The following is a 19,233-nucleotide window of genomic DNA, read 5'->3' as shown; positions in this document are numbered from 1 at the left end:
CCTCTCTCTCTCTCTCTCACCCGCATTCATCCATTCTTTCTATCCTGCTTCCCCTTCCCCTCTCACATCTCTCTCTTCCAGCCTCTCGATGAGGAAGCTCTTCTCTCTGAGGGACAGCCCCTCGTACCTGCCTCTATTTCAGCGCGATCCGCCCTCCCCCGATGCGCCCCCCCACCAAGCCCAAGCCCCCCTTCGCCCTATCACTGCGGCAGCGCACATTCTTGTTCTTCGTCGTCTCGCTCATCGCGGCTGGATTTGTGATTCTCCATGCGATTGCGTACACCAGCGAATACTTCAAGGCAAAACGGCTGCGAGAGTGGATGGATGGGGTTGTTGGCGAGGTGGAATCGCTCTGGGGCCGAGGCGATGGGCCCGCCAGCGATTGGGAAATGTACACATGCGGCAACACCCCGATGCACATGGATCTCGTCCGCGCCTTGGTGCTCGACAGCTTGGATGATGAGGTGAAACTGTCCTCCTCGGAGGTGGAGGAGCGCCAACGGGTCACGCCCACCCAGGCCCGCGTGTACGCTGCAAAGGAGGGCCCGGTCACTTTGAAGAGTGGACAGCCGTTCTGTGTCCGGGTCGTGCTCCCGCCGCTCGAGGAGGGCGCATGGGAGCTCAACGACACAAACCGGGAACTCTACACCCCTTTGCCCGGCTATGGGTGGGATAGCCTGCTGATGGCCGCGGTGGATTTCTCCAAAGAGAACCTGACGGTTGCGCTGAAGCCAAAACAATGGCACGGCCACACCGTCCTCCATCGGCTGGTTCGGGAGAAGGAGGCCCTGCACAACCCGAGCCTGGCGGATGCTGCTCGAGCGGACGGGGTCGAGCGCTTGCCCCATGAGGCCGTCAAGCGGGGAGGGATTCACGTGTACGAGGCGGAAGTGCGTCTGCTCGACCCCGGCACCTACCAGATCTTCACGCGGTGGGAGTACCGCGATGGCCGCTGGAACTACGACACGGCCCCCCTCGTGCCGTACATACCGGTCGAGCTGCCCTCTCCCGACGGCCTTCGGCTGCGGGTCGTGGATGAGGACGAAAAGCCCAAGGAGCGCAAGGACGACGTGGAGCTCGAGGGCGAGCTGACCCTGGAGGGAATGCATGCAAAGGAGGTGAGCTATACCAACCACTTCGACCTGCCCCTCTGCACTTCCCACGGCGACCATCCCGGGAGATGGCTCCACATCTCGCAGTTCAACACGTCCGACCCCAAGGTGCAGCCGTCGGCCGTGGACTCCGCCGGCTTCTTCTGGGCCCCCTACACCTGCCGATATCGCAAGGTCACCTATCAAGAATTCAGCCAGTGTCTCGCGCAGAAGTATCCCCGGGTGCACTGGTTTGGAGACTCGAACTCGCGCCGCTCGCTGAAGAAGATCGTGACGAAGGGCGAGTGGTGCAAGGACGGCGGCGGAGACGATGAGCAGCGAGCGCGCGAGTGTGCTTGTGAGGACTATACCCAGGCAGACTGGGACTACTCCCTCTTCAACCCCGGGGAACGCATCAACAACCTCACTATTGTGGGGGACGAGCACAACACCACCCGTTCGCTCGTGGAGTATTATAAGTGGGACGGTCTGAGGTAGGACTAGAGCACACAATAGAACGATATTGGGTAGACACTCATTCTATTGCCTCTTTTTTTTTTTTAATGCTTTTGCCGCCTCGATTAGCAACTTCAACGATCCTGCATGGGAGGAGATCTTCAATGAGTTTCCGAACGTGGCAGAGCTCAAAAAGCAGATTCCCGACCTGAAGGTCGTTCCTGAGTTCGATCCCGAATCTCCATCGGGGTCCAAGCAAGGCCGAGCTCACCACGCCAAGCGATGGTTCCTCTCCGCCCAGCCCCCTAGCCTAGTGATCATCTCGCTCGGCAACTGGGACGCCGCTTTCCTTCCCTACAACGAGTTCGTGGACCGCTTCAACCGCCTGGTCGCCTTCCTCCGCCAGCGCTACCAACCCTACGGCGTCCCCATTGTATATAGATCATCGCAGTACTTTTGCTGCCGGGCAGACAACACGGCATGGCAGCGGAGATTCTCGACGCTGAGGTTGGACGCGTATGACCGCCTGATGCGTGACACCTTGAAGAGCGAGCTCGGCGCTCAGATATGGAACGTGTTCGAGATGGGCGAGGAGATGCCAATGGAGCGCAAGATGGCCAATGCAGACTGCCCCTCGAACCATGCGCCGGTGGACGTGGTGGAGGCGGAGAACCAGGTCCTATTCAACATGCTCTGCAATGCATGAGTTGGCTCCCCTCTCTCCCCTGTATAGATATGGTCGTCCTAAGGAATAGGTTTTTTTCTTTTCATATGTTATTCGATCTCGCTTCGTCTGGACTTTATATTTGTTTTTTTTTTTTGGGATAATTATTATTATTTGCTCCTTTTTAGCATATTCGTTTCTACTGTTTTCTCTCTCTCTTTGATTCATTTTTTTTTCCCGCATCTTGTGTTATTATATTAAGACAAATGAGAATGTTTTTTTTTGAATCGACTTCTTTTCTCCCATCTATCTAACTATTTACAATAAAGAAGAACAATTTACATCGCACTTTCCTTGGCGGCCGGGGGTGGCATCATTTCCAACAGCAGCTCGAGAACCCGACGCTGCTTTGCAATGTGCGCCGGGTCGGTGGTCCGCTCGCGCCGGAACAGAGGGACCCCGGCCTTGTGCAGCTCCACCTGCTGGCGGTGGAGCTCCTCGTCCATCTGGGTGAGCGCGTAGCGATCCATCTCGGCAAGCTCGTCACGAGCGCGGCGGTCCAAACTGGCTAGCCTGGCCGTCTGGGGATCCCCCAGGAGCTCCCTGCGAGATGGTCAACAAAGTAAGCGCATTGTTCACACCACCCCAACTCTGGATGCACATATATACTTACTTGGCGAGCAGTTCGTCCCGCTCGGCCTTTTGTCGCTTCACGATCCGCTCCCTTAGCCCCCACAGCTCTCGTTCGACAGCCGCCTGCTCCTTCTTCAGGCTCTGCAGCACTGTAAACACGGCACCCTCCTTCGCAAGCTCACTTATCCGTACCAGGACCTCGGGCGAGATCGAGTCGGCATTCGACAGATCCTTTTTGCGCGCCTCCTTCTCCTCGGTTCGACTCTGCTGTTGGATCTGTTCCCGAACCTGCCGGATGGCTTCTGGAGATATCTGGGAGAGATCAAGGGTGGGGATGGAGAGGGAATGGGGAGATGGAGGTAGGGGGGCAGATTGCGGCTGCTGTTGCGACTGGGATAGCGATAAAAGCTGGAGCGGGGTCAGGGAATAAATGCTGGGTATAGACTGCCACAGTGGCACGCCAAGTCAAATAAGAGGACATCAGGGAGGGTCGGGATACACATTTTACAAACTCACCGTGACGGGAAGCCCATTAATTGGGGCGGGTTGTTGAGGAGGAAGCACGTTCGGGTATATTGAATGGGCTGTGGAGTGTGCGGCGGGATTCTGGGACTTGGCACTGGCGACTAGTTGCTGGAGGAGCTGTAATGTCGAGGGATCGTGGCTCATGGTCATCGGTTTGTGGGTCGACTTTCCTTCAAACCCGCTTGCATCTTTTGCTTCCCTTTTATTTCTTGATAGCCGTCCCGTCGGGGTGGGATAGCGGTTAGTTTGTACGGCTATCCCCCAAGCAACGAAAAGGAAAAATCTTAAATTCTTTTCTTTGCACACCTTGTATTCTATTCCGCACACGAAATCACCATGGCACAATTTCAACCATCGGCTGCGTCGCAGCAGGTCGTCGAGGACACCTCGCGGTTGATGGACCGGACCTGGGAAACCATTCAGCAGAAGAGTAAGGATCCGTCTTCGTCATGCTAAAAATAAAGACTAATATGTGCGTCCTTTATTTTTTTTTCCTACGTTACGGCAACTGCGATTAGCATTTACAAAATGGTATGCATTGCGGATTTCCCATCCCCCTTTCTCTTTCCCTTTCATCCAAGCATAAACTTCATTTTTTTCCGATCCATGTGATTAGGGTTAACACGAAACTCGCCCTCCAAGATATTGCGCCCATAGACGATATGGAACGCGACATGTCCGACGGAGTCCGGCTGATTCAGCTTCTTGTAATCCCATTGCTTGTCTGACCCCCTCCACAATCGTTCACGTTAAGCAACGTTTTCCACAATCTTAATAGGAAATCATAGGCGATACTCCCTTGGGCCGGTATAATCGCAATCCCAAAATGCGCATTCAAAAGATGGAGAATGTGAACAAGGCCCTCGAATTCATTAAACATCGCGGCGTGGCTCTCACCAATATTGGTGCCGAAGGTGAGTATATTCCGCCCCCTCTGTCCCGCCCATATGTCCTTTGCTGATCGGATCCGGCACTTATCCTCGTGTTTTAGATATTGTCGACACGAATCTCAAACTTATTCTCGGGATGATTTGGACCATCATTTTGCGGTTTACCATTGCCGATATCAAGTATTTTCAAACTTGCTTATCGCCCAAACCCTTTTTTTTTTACTAATATATACGTTGGTTTTTAGCGAGGAGGGTTTAACGGCCAAGGAAGGTCTGCTCCTGTGGTGCCAACGCAAGACAGCCCCGTACAAGGAGGTGGATGTGCGAGACTTTACCTACAGTTGGTCAGATGGATTAGCATTGTTCGTATATCCGAGAAATTGTGATTGTGCATTGGAAGGCTTCTCACTCATTTGATACATTGAACAGCTGCGCTTTAATTCATCGCCACCGCCCGGATCTATTGGACTATGACGCCTTGGACAAGGTGGGTAGAGCCTCTGAGCTTGTGCGCTTGCCTGAAAATTCACCAGTCATCTCGATCTTTCTTTCCTTAGTCCGATCGTCATGGAAACACCGCCCTTGCGTTTGAAGTGGCCGCTACCCATTTGAACATCCCCGTGAGTATTTCGTATTTTTTTCCCACTAGTTGCTCTCCCATGAAATAGGAAGGATGGGGTTACGGACGATGTTTTACTTTAGAAACTGCTTGATGTCGAAGACGTGTGTGACATTGCTAAGCCTGACGAGCGCTCGGTCATGACCTACGTGGCCCAGTACTTCCATGCCTTCTCTGCACTTGGTCAGTAGCTTATGTCATTTCCAGCCTCCCCTCCTTCACCTGCATACTAATGAACCCGACCATGCTGGTAGACAAAGTGGAGACGGCGGGTCGCCGCGTGGCCAAATTTGCGGAGGTGATGCAGTCCGTGTGGGAGATGCAACATGATTACGAGCGGCGCGTGTTGGCCCTGATGGAGCAGGTCGAAAACATCCAGGCCCAGTGGTCCTCGGCCCGGTTCGACGGCACCTACGCAGACGCTAAGCGCAAGTCGCAAGAGTTCACCCAGTACAAGACGCGCACCAAACGCGAGTGGGTTGCGGAGAAGCGCGATCTCGACACCCTGCTGGGCAACATTCAAACCAAGCTGAAGACGTACGACTTGACCCCCTACCACCCGCCCCCGGGTTTGACCCTCCAGGACCTAGACATGGTTTGGAATGGGCTTCTCCAGGCAGAAGCCGAGCGACACCGTGCCATCAACGGAAAGATCCGAGACATCAAGGAGAATCTGCGCAAGTCCTTCGCCGCAGAGGCCAATGATGTACAAAAACAGCTGAACTTGGTCTCCAACGAGCTGGCCGCTCTTGAGGGGAATCTGGATGTGAGGAAGTCTTTTTACTACAAGCTGAGGATGCCAGGGCGGGCTCATGATGCTGGCCTTTTTGCTTTATAGGCTCAACTAGCCAAGGTCAGATCCCTTTCCGCCAAGCTACACCCTCTCCAGTCTCGTATCCACGCGCTTGAACAGCTCGATGCCCAGTGCCGCGAGGCCAACATTGAGGAGAACGACTATACCGTGTACTCTGTCGACGATCTCGTCTTTGACTTTGGCCTATTGCAGCAGTCGGTCACGAAGAAGAGCGCGTTTATCGAGAACCAGGTAAACTATACACCCCCATGCCGTTGACGCCCCCCCCCCCGGGGCTGCATTTTCTAAACGTGTTTCGGTGGTTTAGATCGTGTCGCGCAACATGACCAACTTGACGCCCGCGCAGCTCGAAGAGTTCGAGAGCACGTTCCGGTATTTCGACAAGACGCAGTCGAACACGCTGTCCTCGCTGGAGTTCAACGCTGCGCTGGCCAGTTTGGGCATCTTCTACGAGGTAGAGTCCTGGCGGAGTCCCCCGGTGGAAAGCGTTCGCCCTACTCACCCCTCCTCTTCTTTGTGTAGGACCATGAGTTCGATCGCATTTTCAGTTCGGTTGCGCAGGGTCAAAACGAAATCACCTTTGAGCAGTTCATCAACTTCATGGTGAACGTGACGGAGGACCAAACCTCGCCGGACCAGCTGCGCGAATCGTTCCGCGTGGTGGCCGGCGACAAGCCCTATGTGACGGAGATGGACCTGAAGATGCTGGTGCTGCCGGCGCCGGTCGTGGACTACCTCAAGCAGACCATGCCAAGGAGCCACCAAGGTGAGGGCTACGACTACTCGCAGTATGTCCACCAGATGTTTTCCAAGTAGGAGATAGGGGGAGGAGGGGGGAGTGCTTTCGTCTTAATATCTGCCGATGTTGTGTCAATCTCGTTAGATTTAAAAAAAATAACAATTCTTCTCTTCTTTTTTTTATGCTTTTCCATTCTTTACCCTTGCTGGGATCCATGGCGGCTTCCGCTGAATCCCAAGTGTGTAAATATATTCTTATCAATACAGTGGAAAATGCCTTTGTGCCGCGCTTCCCCCGTCTCCCCGCTACCACCCTACCAACATTGAAAATGGCCGCTTGTGCTTGACAGTCAAATCGATCAAGCCGAGCTACCTATCAAGCTTGATTGAATAGAATTGTCCGCTATTCCCTATCCAGCAAAATAACACGGGCAACGTGAGTCGATTCAAGTGCACCGCTGAACGTTGCTCTTGACACGCCTTGCTGCCATTGATTCTTCCAAGAGTGACAGCACGGTCCTACCCATAAGGCACGCATGCCGATTCCAGTGCACGACTGAGCCAATCACTATCAATTCCAATCTTGAACGCCAATTCTGCGCACGAGTCGTTTTCCTAGCGCCCCGAGACGGACTAGTCCCTCGGAACGAGGATCTCAACAAAACGTCTTCCGGTGAGCCACGATTTTTCACGAGCCGAAGGAAGGAATTCCCAGCCTGTCCCTAGCTCGAAGCCGATTTGGCTGTAACGGAGCTATACAGGATGAGGATATTCTCCGAGAAACCCTTTATTGAGGCATGAATTTCATCATATGACAATCCGGTTAATTGCATGCAGGTCACTGGTCACTTTCCATTTTTCCCCACAACACTTCCCCGCATTATTGAATCTGATCATGCCCTTGTGTATTGCCGATATAAGCAGCCTGATGCTTTATTATCTCTACCGGTTTTTCGACCTGCTCAAGCTCATGTCAGAGCCCTTCTACCAAATCCTGGTGGACAACTTCTTCCCCATGAGGCTCGAGCCAAAAAACCTCCATGGGAAAACGGTCCTTGTCACAGGGGGTAATCGAGGTAAGTGCCGCCGACCAACCAAGGAGAAACTCCCACGATGCTAATGCAATCACTTAGGAATCGGGCTCGAGATTTCGCGAGCCTTGGCTCAAATGGAAGCGCATGTCATCATGGCGTACCGAGCATGTGAGGGTGGCGAGCATGCCGCGGAAGAGGTGAGAAAGTCGACCGGGAACCAGAATGTGGAGGCATGGCCCGTTGAATTGACCTCGTTCAAATCGGTGCGCGAGCTGGCGGCGAGATTCTTGAAGACGGGGAAGCCGCTGGACATTCTGGTTAATAATGCGGGCATTGCTGCCGGAAAGTTCGTGATGACAGAAGACGGCTTTGAAAGCACGTGAGTGTGGATTGGAGACCCCCCTCCCCTCCTTCTCCTCCTCTTCCCCCCCCCCTTTAACCACGCCCTCTTGGCTCCCATAGGACCCAGATCAACTACCTCTCTCACTTCCTTTTGACCCATCTATTAATGCCCGCGCTGGAGAAGGCACCGGCCGCCCGGGTCGTCAACCTCGCCTCTTGTGCGCACTACTTTGGCAAGGTCGATTTGACCACCATTCGCGGTCGGGACGATTTCGGCCCCCACGAGGTCGCCTTCTACTACGGAAACTCGAAGCTTTACATGTTGCTCTTCGCGCGCGAGCTGGCTCGCCGGGCCCGCTCCTCTGGATCCCGCATCGTGGCTCATGCCGTGCACCCCGGCCTTGTCGCGAGCAACATCTGGAATGCGGACGGATTTCGAGGCACCCAGCTGTTCCTGACGAAACTGCTGTTGGGGCTGACCCACCGGGACTTAAAGACTGGCGCCATGACGCCGCTCCATGCTGCGATTAGCGACGAGGCGGGGCGGAAGAACGGCGAGTACTGGGAGTCGTGCCGGGTGGCTTATTCGAGCACGGTGGCGCGCGATCCCGAGCAGGCGAAGAAGCTGTGGGCCATGACCACGGAGTTGCTCCAACTTGAGGAATAGACCTTGGCCACATGGGGGTTTTGGCTATTTTTATTTATGCTGTGTGAAACCCGTTTAGCTTAGAATTGCATCAGCTGAATATGCTTAAGCTTGAGCTACTATAAAGATAGGCTCGCCCTTTTTCTCATGCGTAAAAAAGTCATTGATAAACCGGCGAGAAGCTTAAACAGACAAAAAAAAATGCATGGCCTGACAGGGTGCTAGAACCTTCCCCCACTCCGCGCCTCCCCCGTTTATGTTATCACCCCCTTATAAAAACAGTTGCAACAAAATGGATTGTGTTTGACGGCTAGTTTGTCATGCCCGCTTCCAAGCGAGGTTTACTTTTATTGACACTGGACTCTGTCAATGCTAGCGTCCTTGGGGGGTGGGTGCGGATCCGCTTTCCCCTCCCCTCTCCTCCCTCTCAATCCACGCTCACTCCTCTGCAAACTTTAAGATTCTTCAAGAAAAGCTGTCACGGCCAAAACCTAATCCTCCAACCAAGAACCGCCAAGCCGGTCATGTCTGTTTTTAAACATATGTCATAGGAAATGACAGAGAATGAGGCAATCTTCCAAGAAAGGAGGAATAGGGGGGGGGGGTGGGGAGCTCCGCGGTCCGAAATGGATTCTCGCCTGTCGCCATTGTGCCCAAATAGGCCCAAGAGCCCATGGAGGCATACGAGCGGGTTCACATTCACAACACATTTTCTTTATATGAAATAGAACCAAGAAACAAGAATAAATATAAAAAAAAAAATAGAAACAATAACCTAGATTATTAAGCAAAGAAAGCAAAGAAAGAGGGAGGAAGAAGAAAAATATATGAAATATATACACAGCAGCAAAGTTAATATAGAGTAATAGGGAGCAAACTTTTAAACAAAACTACATGGTAGAAAGAGACAAGCTATCCAAGAATATGATGATAAATTATGACGATTGGTTTAGAACACTATATCCTTCTTGGCCGAACGGCTATGCATGGGGTTTCAGGTTAATCTCGTTGAGTTTGCCCTTGGCCGCCTTTGACAGCTTACGCAGGCACCCGCCCGTGTCCACGCGTAGGTGGCGGCTCAAAGCGTCCTGGCGCGCAAACGCCTTGGAGCAATTGTGGCACTCGTAGGGCTTTATCCCGCTGCAGATGGGAGGCAGAGAGAGGAGGAGGATCCGATTAAAAAGAGGAAGCTAACCAATTCCGGGGAGTTAGTCTGCCTTACCTGTGCAGTTTGAAGTGGCGGTTGCGATCGTGCTGTCGCGAAAAGGACTTGTTGCATCCCGGGTAGGTGCACGCAAACGGGCGCTCCATTGTGTGGGTCCGCAGGTGCGACCGTAGGTTGTAGGGCCGGGTGAAGGACTTGTTGCAGCCGGGGAGGGTGCACCGGTAGGGCCCCCCCTTGCTGCGCTTGAGCGAGCGGGGGGCGGTGGGGAAGTGGAGGATGCCGTGGACGGGGACGCCGTCGGTGGGGGCGGATGAGTGTTGAGAGGAGGAGGTGGTGGTGGCGGCGGTGGCGGAGGGAAGGGCGGCGGCGAGCTTGGGGTTGGAGTGGATGGAGGAGTCGGAGCCGGAGCGGGAGAGCGGGGTGGGCCAGGGGGCGAGCTTGGTGGTGCCGCCCATGGCGTGGTGCGGGTCGATGTGGAAGGCGCCCGCCTTTGCCTCCGGGAATCGCGCCGGCGCCGCGGCCGGGGCGTACGCGAGGGGCGGCATGGACGTGGGCAGGACCTCCTGGTTGATGACAAACTCGATCACCTGGTTTGGATCCACGGCCCGCGCCACGGCGCCCTGCCGCGCCGAGCCGTGGGCGGCGGGGGGCATCGGCCTCGCGGCTGGGTCGGGCGGGAGCGCGCCGGGCATCAGCGCCGCGTCGGGGGAGGCGCCCACAAATCTCAAGCTGTCCGCGGGCATGGGGCCGCGCTCGCGGACATCCTTGCCCTCGAGCGAGTCGTTCAGGGTCGGCAGCAGCGCCAGCATCCCCACCTGGTCGTCGGCGGGGGCATTCGGGAAGAGGCACGGGTCGGGCAGCTGCTGCTGGAAGTAGGGGTCGTGCCAGAACGGCGCGGAGGCAGGGTCCGACAGATGCATCATATCGCTGGAGGAGACGGAGGGCGCGTAGCTGGAGGACTCGGTGAGCTCCGGGCTCGGATACATGAATTTCTGCAGGGGCGGGGTGAAGCAGGCGCGCAAGTCGTACAGTCCAAACCCGGCCGGCGTGTCGGTTGCGGGCGGGGTCGGGCGCGGCGGGAACTGCTGTGGAGGGGAGAATGAGTTTTGGGGGGGCGTGAGTAATGTGTTCATTGCGAAAGCATTTCCCCCATGGGCTGCATCGTGGTCTTTGCGAAGCGTTGGGTGCTGCATACCTGATGGAATGAGCCGATGGCAAATGGGCACGTGCACAAGTCAGGCGAGGGCCGGGCGAGGGAGAGGGCAAGGGCCTGCGGTTGGAGTTAAATTCAGGAGCGCGGCGGTCTATGCAAGCGGCTGCGGGCGAGAGGCGACACTAGGGGGAATGGAGCGGAGCGGCCGTGCGGAGGGGAGAGGAGCATGCAAGGGCGGTGGTTCGTGTGGGCGCCTGAGAGGCGGGAGCGTGGGGGAAGGAGAAGAAGGAAAAGGAAAAGAGGGAGAAAAGGAGGAAAAAAAAAACGGCCTGAAGCTTCTTGGGCCTAGTATTTAGGGAAACAGCCAAAACAAGGTTGAAAGTAACAAATTTATCATTTTTTTTTCTTTTAGGCCGAACTCCCAGAACCGATCGCTCCCCGGTTCCACTGTGCTAATGAGCGGTAGTTCGGGAGGTGTGAAAGTTTCAGAAAGGAAAGGAGGATGTGTCAACCGACGTCTCAATGGCCAACTCATTAAGGTTTTTTCGGATTAGCATAGGGGAGCTCCGGGTGCGGAAATTTTTTGGATTAATAATTCGGTGGGAAATTATTAACCTTGCTATTTGGGGGCATGGCCTTGCAGGTCTATTCCAAGGCCGCACGGCGGCCGTTGATCTGGACCGCGGCGGCAGCGCAGCCGGAGCGCGCCACCCCCGCCATGGAGCGTCGCACGCGCTTGGGGCGGCGCAGGAGCGCTAATGGCGGTTGCGAGCAAGCGGCCCGCCTCTCGCCCCCATCGCTCCTGCCTTCCCCCCCCCCCCTCCCCAGTCCCCCCTTTGTGACCGCGTTCTCACCACAACCCTGATTTCCATAAGGCTCGGTGCACACGGAGCACGGATGCAACTACGATTCCTCCGCACATTAGCAGACGGGATGAGCACAGAGCACAACACAGTGTACCACCGCACCGGTGACCCTATTGGAATGACCACGGGCTGCGATTGGGCAGAGCCAGGGCTTTCGTCGGGAGTGGCAAGGTATATCCGGCCCGGGGAGAGCGGCAGAGAAGTCGCTGCAGAGTCGCTGCATTTTACATGGGCGTGCTGGTTAAGGCAAGAGGCTCAAGCAAAGGTTTATCAATGCAAATCACTGCGCTTCCCTCCCCCAATCCTCCCCATGCCGGCTCGGTCGGCTCTGGCTGATCCCCGCCCGCAAAACCTGAAATGGTGCGCAGCGGTGCATTGGCGGCTCTGGCCGCAAGCAGCTGGAGAGGCCGCATTGGCCGGAGCGTTATCAAGCCTCGCAGGCCGCTGTGGCCGCAACCCTCGGGACTGCTTTTGGCATGTCGTTACAAATAGAATTCGCATTGGGCACCACCAAACTAAACCCGCCGTCGCTCATGCCTGTGCTGCTATCCTAATTGCGGCAGGGTGTGTGACTTCTTCCCCCGCTGATTCCAGTTGATTTGTCTGGCTTCTTCTTACTAGCGGCAGAAGCCTCCTCTTGCTCCGAGCCCGCCAAGGTTTCAACTGAGGGGTGCATGACTCATAGCTTCCCTTCTTGGTTCGGATTAAAAATAAACCTGGCCAGCCCACCCTCAACAGTTGGGGAAACGTGGTGGGATAGGTGCGATACTCAAGACGGCGCCGTTGGATCCCTATTTGTCGTGGCGGCGGAATAGGAAAACCTTATCAAAGGCAGGTTGAGGTGAGCATCTTTTCATCCATCGATCTCTAGCCATTCTCGTTTCCTGATGGTTTCTGTTCTCTCGGCCTAATCCCATCATCATCATCATCATCATCGGAGAAATCATTTTTTTACCATCCATATTCTGCGCAGCCAGCCTTTACACTTGCTTCAAAAGAGGGGCCATCGAAGATCGTCAATTCAAATTGGATGCATGATTCGGATAATGACCTTCCCCTTCCCGATCATCCTAAAACTCCCCCTCCCGCAAAGTCGATCATGATGGCTGCCCACGGTACTACCACGCCTAACCCCTTTACCGATGACATATCCCCGCCCAATTCAGCAGACTCCTCGCCAACACGAATCTCCCCATCGCAGATCCACCCGCTTGCCCAGCAAGAGCACGCCAGCCACCCAATGAAGGAGGACCGCATCCTGGAGCTGTCCCCGCCTAGAACGCCGACCCCAACCGCCTGCGGGTTCACGACCACCTACAATCTAGAAAAAGGCGAAATCCTATTGCAGGGGCACACTGGTCGCCCCGACAAACGGGTCATCGTAGATGGGAGAAATTGGGTATATACAAGCGACGGGGGCAAGTGGGTGGCAATGCAACTGGCAGAAGGGAACCAATGGTGCCTCAAGCCACAAGATTCCGATGCACCCCAGGCGTTTCTCCATCGATCCGAGGACATCTACCAATTCGAATGGGGCGGTCAGAGTTATCGCTGGGAGACTCTCTATGCCCAGCCTGTGGCTGTGGTGGATAGGATGTCGTACCCGAACAATGCCAAGCGAAAATGGAGGACCGATGTGCGGGAATGGGTGTGTCTCTCGGAGCAAAATACCAAGGTCGCCGAGTGGGAGCGAAGATTCCTCATCACCGTAGACGAGCCCGACCTAGAGGCCGTGTTGATTCTAAGCGGGCTGATTGCATCCCACTTTCTCCTATTTTTCACCGCCGAGTGCACCCGAAGAAGAAGCTGCAGGCAGCTTGGAGGCGGAATTTTCACAGAGGACGAGGAGGAGGGGAGCCTCGGGTCGGAGGAGGAGGGGGAGGGGATTCATCCTTTTCAAATCAACGGCCTTGAGGGCAACACGAGACACCCCGACCCCGATTACCGTACGGAAACCGTGACGCCCGGCTCCAAAGCAGGCCTAGAATCCGATGCTAGGTCGAGCCGGCCTAGCCTGTCCTCCTACGCGGAGACAACCGCCACGAGTGAACGTCGTCTCAGCTTCTCGACGATGGGCAGTCTAGAGCTGGTGCGCCACCGTCGCGTCTGTGGCTGCGATATTCCTACCGTCTCCTGCTTCGACGACGACACGTGGATTGGCGCATGTATCTATCGCATCCGCCGAAAATTGTGCATCCTATCCTGAACTTATCAATATGGCTTATCCTTACTATGCTGGATCTTCTCTTATAAATATACATATATACAACTATGCTTCATCTTTCTCACACCAGTTGCGTTCCATTGATTCCATACTGAAGTTTATTTTTCTTGTTTATTTCATAGTAAATTATTTTCTCTCTACGCTCAATAGCCCCGATTTGTGCCGTCCTTGTTTTCCTCTATCCCCTCTCTACCTCCCCCCTTATTTCCCCGTTTGTTGTGCACTTGGAGTGCCTGTATTATATGCCCCCCTATAAAACCGAATAAACATCTGAGAGCCATTTCCAGTGGAAAGAATGCGTCCGTTGCCACGCCACTCTGTAGTGGCCATTTCTGAGTTACCAAGCCTCACAAACCAAGCCCCTCACCCTACACCATCATACCTCAGAGCAAACATTGGCATCCAGGCCGGATCGTCTTGGATATTAGCGATGAGCTTCTCGATAATGGTCAGCATTCGCCGACTAGACTTGAAGCAGATTTTCTTTCTTTTTTTCTTTGGAGGTTGTCGTCGTCCTATGGCTTATCCAGGGTGGAGCTGAGCCATGTCCAAAGTAGCCCCCCTTACTCTAGGGACCCTGGCTATCCAAGTGTGGGTGGCGACTGTATCCACACGTAATGCATGCATGGTAAAGAAGTGGGAGAGCCAAGGTGCACCATCCGCCCACGAATATGAACTCAAGAGGACAGCATTTCTAAACAGACTCTTTCGGCTGCCCAAAGAAGTGGAGGGTGAGAATACGCCAAACGTGAGAAAGCGTTCAAGTGGTCCTGGAAAAGGGGGATCCATTTCCGCGTTCAAAATTAGAACAATTGCATTGTTCAACAAGAGGATAGTCCGTCTCTGCCAATCAGCTTTCTCCGTCGCCTATTTGCAAAATGGCATCCGGGATAGTCACCATAGTCTAGAGCAACTCCGTTAAAAACACAAGGCTTGTAGATGCAGCCAAAAAGGCGCGTCACGGAAGCCATGGTCATCGAGTCTCGCCCCTACACTCCAAAGTGTCGTCGACCAAATAGGAAGGTGAAGGACATAAAACAGAAACTTATCTAATCTTAGATTAGACGCGGGCGTGACTGCTATCCGTCTTCCATTTCCTGCTCCCCATTTAATTAATGAGGGTTCATTGGCCAATAAGCAGGCGGGTGATCTGAACTTTGTGTTTATGGCTCTCGCCTCCTCGTCCATCCGCTCTGATTGCTGCAACCCTCTCTACTCTCCCCTTACTCCATAGCTAGCTTTCCCTCTCCATTAATATCCTAGTCGGCGACCCGCCCCTTCATCCACACAGCTATGGACCCTCGCTACGCTCATTCCGATCAATACTACGAACCCCAGTATCCCGGATCCCAGCATGACTATCTTTCGCAACCATCTGCTTACCATTCGCATCCTTCTGCACAACAACACACCTACCCCCCCACCGCTCTCCAAATCACCCCAACCATGGGGCGCAACTCGCACTCCTCCCCTCTTCATTCCCCCTCATCTACCCATTCTCCCCACGAAGACATCAAGAATTACCTCCGCTCATCGCACGCTCCCTCCCCTTCGCCCGCCCCGGACATCGGGCCCCTCGATCCCGCCCCGCCCCCCAGCCGAAATGTGACCAAAGATCCCCGCTTTCTCATCCGCATCCTGATGCTTGTCTTGGCCGCGATTGCGGCGGGTCTAAGCGCCACTTCGAGCTCTTCGGTCAAGCGGGCCACCAAGGAGTTCGAGGACCAAGTGAACGCCTCTCGCCAGGACTTCTTCACTAGCACGGGCATCGTGACCTGCATCTATGCCTTTGCGGAGATCCTCCTGATGCTCACGGGCTCTCGTCGCCGAGAGGCGCCCATCTGCCGCACGTGGTTGGAATCCATGGTGGATCTGGTGCTGATCGCTTGCTGGTACGCCGCCTCCGCCATTCTCTTCGTCGGCAACCCCAAGGATATCCGGGCCATTGCGTGCCAGAAGAAGGACGAGCAGCAGGGTGGGGGCGTGGACACCGTGAGTGGGATGAACTGGGCAAGTATCTGCTTGCGTGCGCGTGCGACCATTGCAATTGGGTATGCCATGGGCACCGTATGTGTCCTGGCGCTGGGGCTGAGTGTATTGGCCTACCGGCGTGGGCAACGCGAGGCGATCATGCGGAAAAAGGGGATCCAGATGCAGGGATGGTAAAGAAGCTGGTCTTGACCCTGCACCCTTCCCCTCCCCTCCCCCCTCTCCTCCTCCTCCTCCTCCTATTCCCCGCATCCCTTGGTTATGCTCCTCTTGGCCTTAATGTTACTCTTAATGCTAATTTTTTTCCCTCCTCCCACCTTTTCCTATTTACTCTGTTTTTTGTGTAAATACCTATATTTCACAAGTCATATATATATATATCTTTTGTTCATTGCTTCCTAAAATACAAAGGCATGAATAAAAATATCCCAATGTTGCAATATGTAAAATAGAGCTCATCCCAATCAAGGGTGGAGGGGTGATGAGCTTTTTAGTAAAAAAAAAAAAAACGTAATATATACATGTACACACAAATCAATAAATTATAGGTTCCTATACACATACACCATCCAAATGTTCATTATATATACCAATATGATTACTATGTCATGTCTTTATATGTAAATATCTTTATATATATCTTTATATATCTTTATATATTTTTATAGGTTAGGAGAGATGGACTTATCGCATGAATGCGATAGGCACGGGGCCCACCAGGACCTGTGCACTGTGAACCTCCGGGATTCGCATCCCTTCGGTCACTTCCGCCAGCGGAGCTTTCTTTGCCAGTACATGGCCCTCGCGTCTTCTTCTCTCACGCCAGTGACTAAACTGTCGCCTCACTGGATCCCAGTTCTCTTTGTCATCGTGGGCGGGGATGGGTCCATACGGCGAAAAGGACGCGTTTTGGACTCTTTTTTGGATGCGCGGTCTGGAAATATTTCTGGGGGAATGAGAGGGGGAGGGAGTGCCAAACGACATAAGGGTTGTTGAGAACATGGTGAGTTCTATTCAATATACAATTACCACCGAGGTGGAGAGTTAATGGGGGGAGGGGAGAGAAAGGTGAACGGGTGGGGAGGAATGCGGGCGAACGTGCTGAGAATGAAGCAGCGCTTAATTTTTTTAACGAAAACCTTAAGAGAACTACCGACGACTAATCCAGCTAAAACAACACTAGCTAATACGAAAAAAAAAACTGACGAAGGCTAGTTCTAGCTAGACTTTACCCTAATTACTCCACAACTTAAACTAACTGGTATGAGGAGAAAGAAAAGAATTGGCACGAATGGCCAAGAAGGGTTATAGGAGGATGGGCCAAAGAAAGGGGAGGGGATGAGAAAAATAATGTCCTGGTCATTTTCGCCTTCGCTTTTATATCGACACTAAAAAAAAATAACCTGGAAAAATGGCGGCGTCCGAGTCACAGTATATTAAGTTTTCCGCAATTGTACTCTGGTGTTAATAAGCGAATATTGGATTAAATCGAAATAAGGCCTAATCGAATTGGTCTCCCAAATTTTTTTTTTCATTCTTCAAGGGCACAAGACAAGTTTATTGCTATTATTCTCCGTGTAATAAGAGCTTCTAATTAGTAGCTTTATTCTTCGCTCCTCCCCTCTCTCCCAATAAACTCACAAGCCAGCATTTCATTTTTCGCATTTTTCCCATCTAGACTGAGCCATGGTATACAGCTGAATTCGATTGTCACAAAAGTATGGATTAGGATCGCGCGTTGCAGGGAAATCTAGACGGAATCCTACCTATATACAGATGCCCAGCTAGACGCACCAAGGTAGGAAAAGGTCTTGGATTTCACTCGCTTGTGCCCCGGTGGTACTCCTGACTCGCCAGATATTCTTCCCATGAGATTTTGCCACTAGGACCAGAATGGGAGGTGAGAGGGACCCAAGAGAGAGAAGAAGAAGAATTAAAGGAGGCAGGAGAAGCTTCACTTACTCCCCATCGATATCGTCCTCTAGCAACACATGGTCCACTGTTTTATCGATTTCCGACAGCGGTGGAAGCGGATTATCGCCCTCCTCGACGTCCGTCAAAACATGCCGGAGCTCATGACCATCCAGGTGATTATCCTTATTGTAGTCATGCAATGTAAACAGGTAGTAGAGGACATCTAGAAAGTGGTGGAAATGAGCCACTAGGTGCTACCAAGATCTCTCTACGTGCTCTACAAACCATTTTCATCCATTTCATTCAACTTCTCTGCCATCCCCGGCGGCAAGTGTTCTTTCACATGCCTATGGAAAATAAAAAAAGTCGTCAATCTATTGGATCGGCGCGTAAGTCCATGGATAGGATTTACTCTTTGGCCTGTTCTCCATGCCCATAGTTACTGTGGCCCTCCTTGGTGACATCCACGGCAAGAACTGCTGAGATGGTCACGATGAGTAAAATAACTGCTAAGAGACACTGGGATGGACGCTGCATTTTTTTTTTCGCGATCTCAAACTCAAGCCCAAGAGCTTACGGAGTGCATAGAGTCGGTGAGAAAATCTCAAATGGGAACTCCATATTGGGACATCAGGGAATCAGAGAGAAGAAATATGGAAAGGGATAATCGGGGCTTGGTATGTGACTATGCACTGAAGTGCATGTGTCAAGCTTGAAAACGGGCGAGCAAGCATCGAAGCACTTGCGTTAATATTCAATCAAAGCGAGCACAGTAGGGCGTGAAACCCAAACTTGGTCCAGCTTGATAATATCAAGCTGGACCAAGTTTGCAAAAAAACAATAATATTGTTTTTTTGCAAACTCTTCGTTTATCGGTCCAGAATTGGTGACGAATGAACAAAACTCTACTTTGTTAGCCCACCTATGCTATCTCCAAAAGGGTGAAAACTCTGAAAATGTTTGCTCGGCTAGCATCATTGTTGCAAATAAACCAACACTATCAGTTCTGCACTTCTAGTAACTCCACATTCTACCAACACTTGAAGTTTCGAGATTTTTCAGCGTATTTTCCTTATGAATCAAGCCTTTTCTTTATCCAATGCAGAGACTTGTTAAGTATATAAAAGGAGCTATGCGTAGAAATATGTCAATTGAATGATTGCTGGCTTGGAATAATTCAATTGTTAGGAGGCCCTTCTCCACCTCTATAGATATTCTTCTCTTTCGGTGAACATCGGTAATAGAAATGCACCGAGTTTCTAGCCGTCCTGCTCTACCATTCTATTTTAAGTTCAAATTGATAATCACGCAGAGGCGATTAATACTGTTGATAAAGTTAATCTTTTCAAGTTTGCATTGCTCAATATCACATTCTAATAAACTTCATCTCTTCTCCTATTGAACACGGTGTTATAATAGGCTTGGTTAGTGTTGTGAAGCATTAAAGATACAGCAACTCATAGATATTAC

At 52.7% G+C, this 19,233-nt stretch overlaps 11 protein-coding genes across 11 annotated transcripts; 8 read left to right on the top strand and 3 right to left on the bottom strand.

The window, feature by feature from the left end:
* Window positions 1-161: 161 nt before the first annotated feature.
* On the top strand, window positions 162-2,253 carry VTP21DRAFT_8775 (uncharacterized protein; the record flags this gene model as incomplete). The annotated part of the gene is made up of 2 exons (XM_069399662.1): window positions 162-1,585; window positions 1,677-2,253. The coding sequence occupies 2 exons, from the start codon at window positions 162-164 to the stop codon at window positions 2,251-2,253; spliced, it is 2,001 nt and encodes a 666-aa protein (XP_069255057.1).
* A 296-nt stretch (window positions 2,254-2,549) lies between these two features.
* Window positions 2,550-3,519, bottom strand: VTP21DRAFT_8774 (uncharacterized protein; the record flags this gene model as incomplete). The annotated part of the gene is made up of 3 exons (XM_069399661.1): window positions 2,550-2,814; window positions 2,885-3,288; window positions 3,361-3,519. 3 exons carry the CDS (start codon window positions 3,517-3,519, stop codon window positions 2,550-2,552), a joined length of 828 nt encoding a protein of 275 aa, XP_069255056.1.
* A 186-nt stretch (window positions 3,520-3,705) lies between these two features.
* VTP21DRAFT_8773 (uncharacterized protein) lies at window positions 3,706-6,508 on the top strand (the record flags this gene model as incomplete). Its single annotated transcript, XM_069399660.1, has 12 exons — window positions 3,706-3,815; window positions 3,986-4,076; window positions 4,148-4,283; window positions 4,361-4,439; window positions 4,505-4,621; window positions 4,689-4,746; window positions 4,817-4,879; window positions 4,962-5,061; window positions 5,133-5,644; window positions 5,717-5,923; window positions 6,000-6,146; window positions 6,215-6,508. The coding sequence occupies 12 exons, from the start codon at window positions 3,706-3,708 to the stop codon at window positions 6,506-6,508; spliced, it is 1,914 nt and encodes a 637-aa protein (XP_069255055.1).
* Window positions 6,509-7,241: 733 nt separating this feature from the next.
* On the top strand, window positions 7,242-8,473 carry VTP21DRAFT_8772 (uncharacterized protein; the record flags this gene model as incomplete). The annotated part of the gene is made up of 3 exons (XM_069399659.1): window positions 7,242-7,506; window positions 7,564-7,843; window positions 7,927-8,473. The coding sequence occupies 3 exons, from the start codon at window positions 7,242-7,244 to the stop codon at window positions 8,471-8,473; spliced, it is 1,092 nt and encodes a 363-aa protein (XP_069255054.1).
* A 959-nt stretch (window positions 8,474-9,432) lies between these two features.
* On the bottom strand, window positions 9,433-10,810 carry VTP21DRAFT_8771 (uncharacterized protein; the record flags this gene model as incomplete). Its single annotated transcript, XM_069399658.1, has 2 exons — window positions 9,433-9,592; window positions 9,675-10,810. The coding sequence occupies 2 exons, from the start codon at window positions 10,808-10,810 to the stop codon at window positions 9,433-9,435; spliced, it is 1,296 nt and encodes a 431-aa protein (XP_069255053.1).
* A 415-nt stretch (window positions 10,811-11,225) lies between these two features.
* VTP21DRAFT_8770 (uncharacterized protein) lies at window positions 11,226-11,635 on the top strand (the record flags this gene model as incomplete). The annotated part of the gene is made up of 2 exons (XM_069399657.1): window positions 11,226-11,309; window positions 11,414-11,635. 2 exons carry the CDS (start codon window positions 11,226-11,228, stop codon window positions 11,633-11,635), a joined length of 306 nt encoding a protein of 101 aa, XP_069255052.1.
* Window positions 11,636-11,667: 32 nt separating this feature from the next.
* VTP21DRAFT_8769 (uncharacterized protein) lies at window positions 11,668-12,451 on the top strand (the record flags this gene model as incomplete). Its single annotated transcript, XM_069399655.1, has 2 exons — window positions 11,668-12,175; window positions 12,258-12,451. The coding sequence occupies 2 exons, from the start codon at window positions 11,668-11,670 to the stop codon at window positions 12,449-12,451; spliced, it is 702 nt and encodes a 233-aa protein (XP_069255051.1).
* Window positions 12,452-12,666: 215 nt separating this feature from the next.
* On the top strand, window positions 12,667-13,842 carry VTP21DRAFT_8768 (uncharacterized protein; the record flags this gene model as incomplete). The annotated part of the gene is made up of 1 exon (XM_069399654.1): window positions 12,667-13,842. The coding sequence occupies one exon, from the start codon at window positions 12,667-12,669 to the stop codon at window positions 13,840-13,842; it is 1,176 nt and encodes a 391-aa protein (XP_069255050.1).
* A 313-nt stretch (window positions 13,843-14,155) lies between these two features.
* Window positions 14,156-14,782, top strand: VTP21DRAFT_8767 (uncharacterized protein; the record flags this gene model as incomplete). Its single annotated transcript, XM_069399653.1, has 2 exons — window positions 14,156-14,363; window positions 14,433-14,782. The coding sequence occupies 2 exons, from the start codon at window positions 14,156-14,158 to the stop codon at window positions 14,780-14,782; spliced, it is 558 nt and encodes a 185-aa protein (XP_069255049.1).
* A 371-nt stretch (window positions 14,783-15,153) lies between these two features.
* VTP21DRAFT_8766 (uncharacterized protein) lies at window positions 15,154-16,845 on the top strand (the record flags this gene model as incomplete). Its single annotated transcript, XM_069399652.1, has 2 exons — window positions 15,154-16,022; window positions 16,518-16,845. 2 exons carry the CDS (start codon window positions 15,154-15,156, stop codon window positions 16,843-16,845), a joined length of 1,197 nt encoding a protein of 398 aa, XP_069255048.1.
* Window positions 16,846-17,667: 822 nt separating this feature from the next.
* On the bottom strand, window positions 17,668-18,300 carry VTP21DRAFT_8765 (uncharacterized protein; the record flags this gene model as incomplete). Its single annotated transcript, XM_069399651.1, has 4 exons — window positions 17,668-17,731; window positions 17,812-17,986; window positions 18,049-18,110; window positions 18,176-18,300. The coding sequence occupies 4 exons, from the start codon at window positions 18,298-18,300 to the stop codon at window positions 17,668-17,670; spliced, it is 426 nt and encodes a 141-aa protein (XP_069255047.1).
* Between the last annotated feature and the right edge of the window lie 933 nt (window positions 18,301-19,233).

Source organism: Calcarisporiella thermophila (genome assembly GCF_041956535.1).
Source record: "Calcarisporiella thermophila strain CBS 279.70 unplaced genomic scaffold VTP21scaffold_4, whole genome shotgun sequence".
In the NCBI taxonomy this organism is placed as follows: Eukaryota; Fungi; Calcarisporiellomycota; class Calcarisporiellomycetes; order Calcarisporiellales; family Calcarisporiellaceae; genus Calcarisporiella; species Calcarisporiella thermophila.
This window is presented reverse-complemented; position numbering and strand designations above follow the sequence as displayed.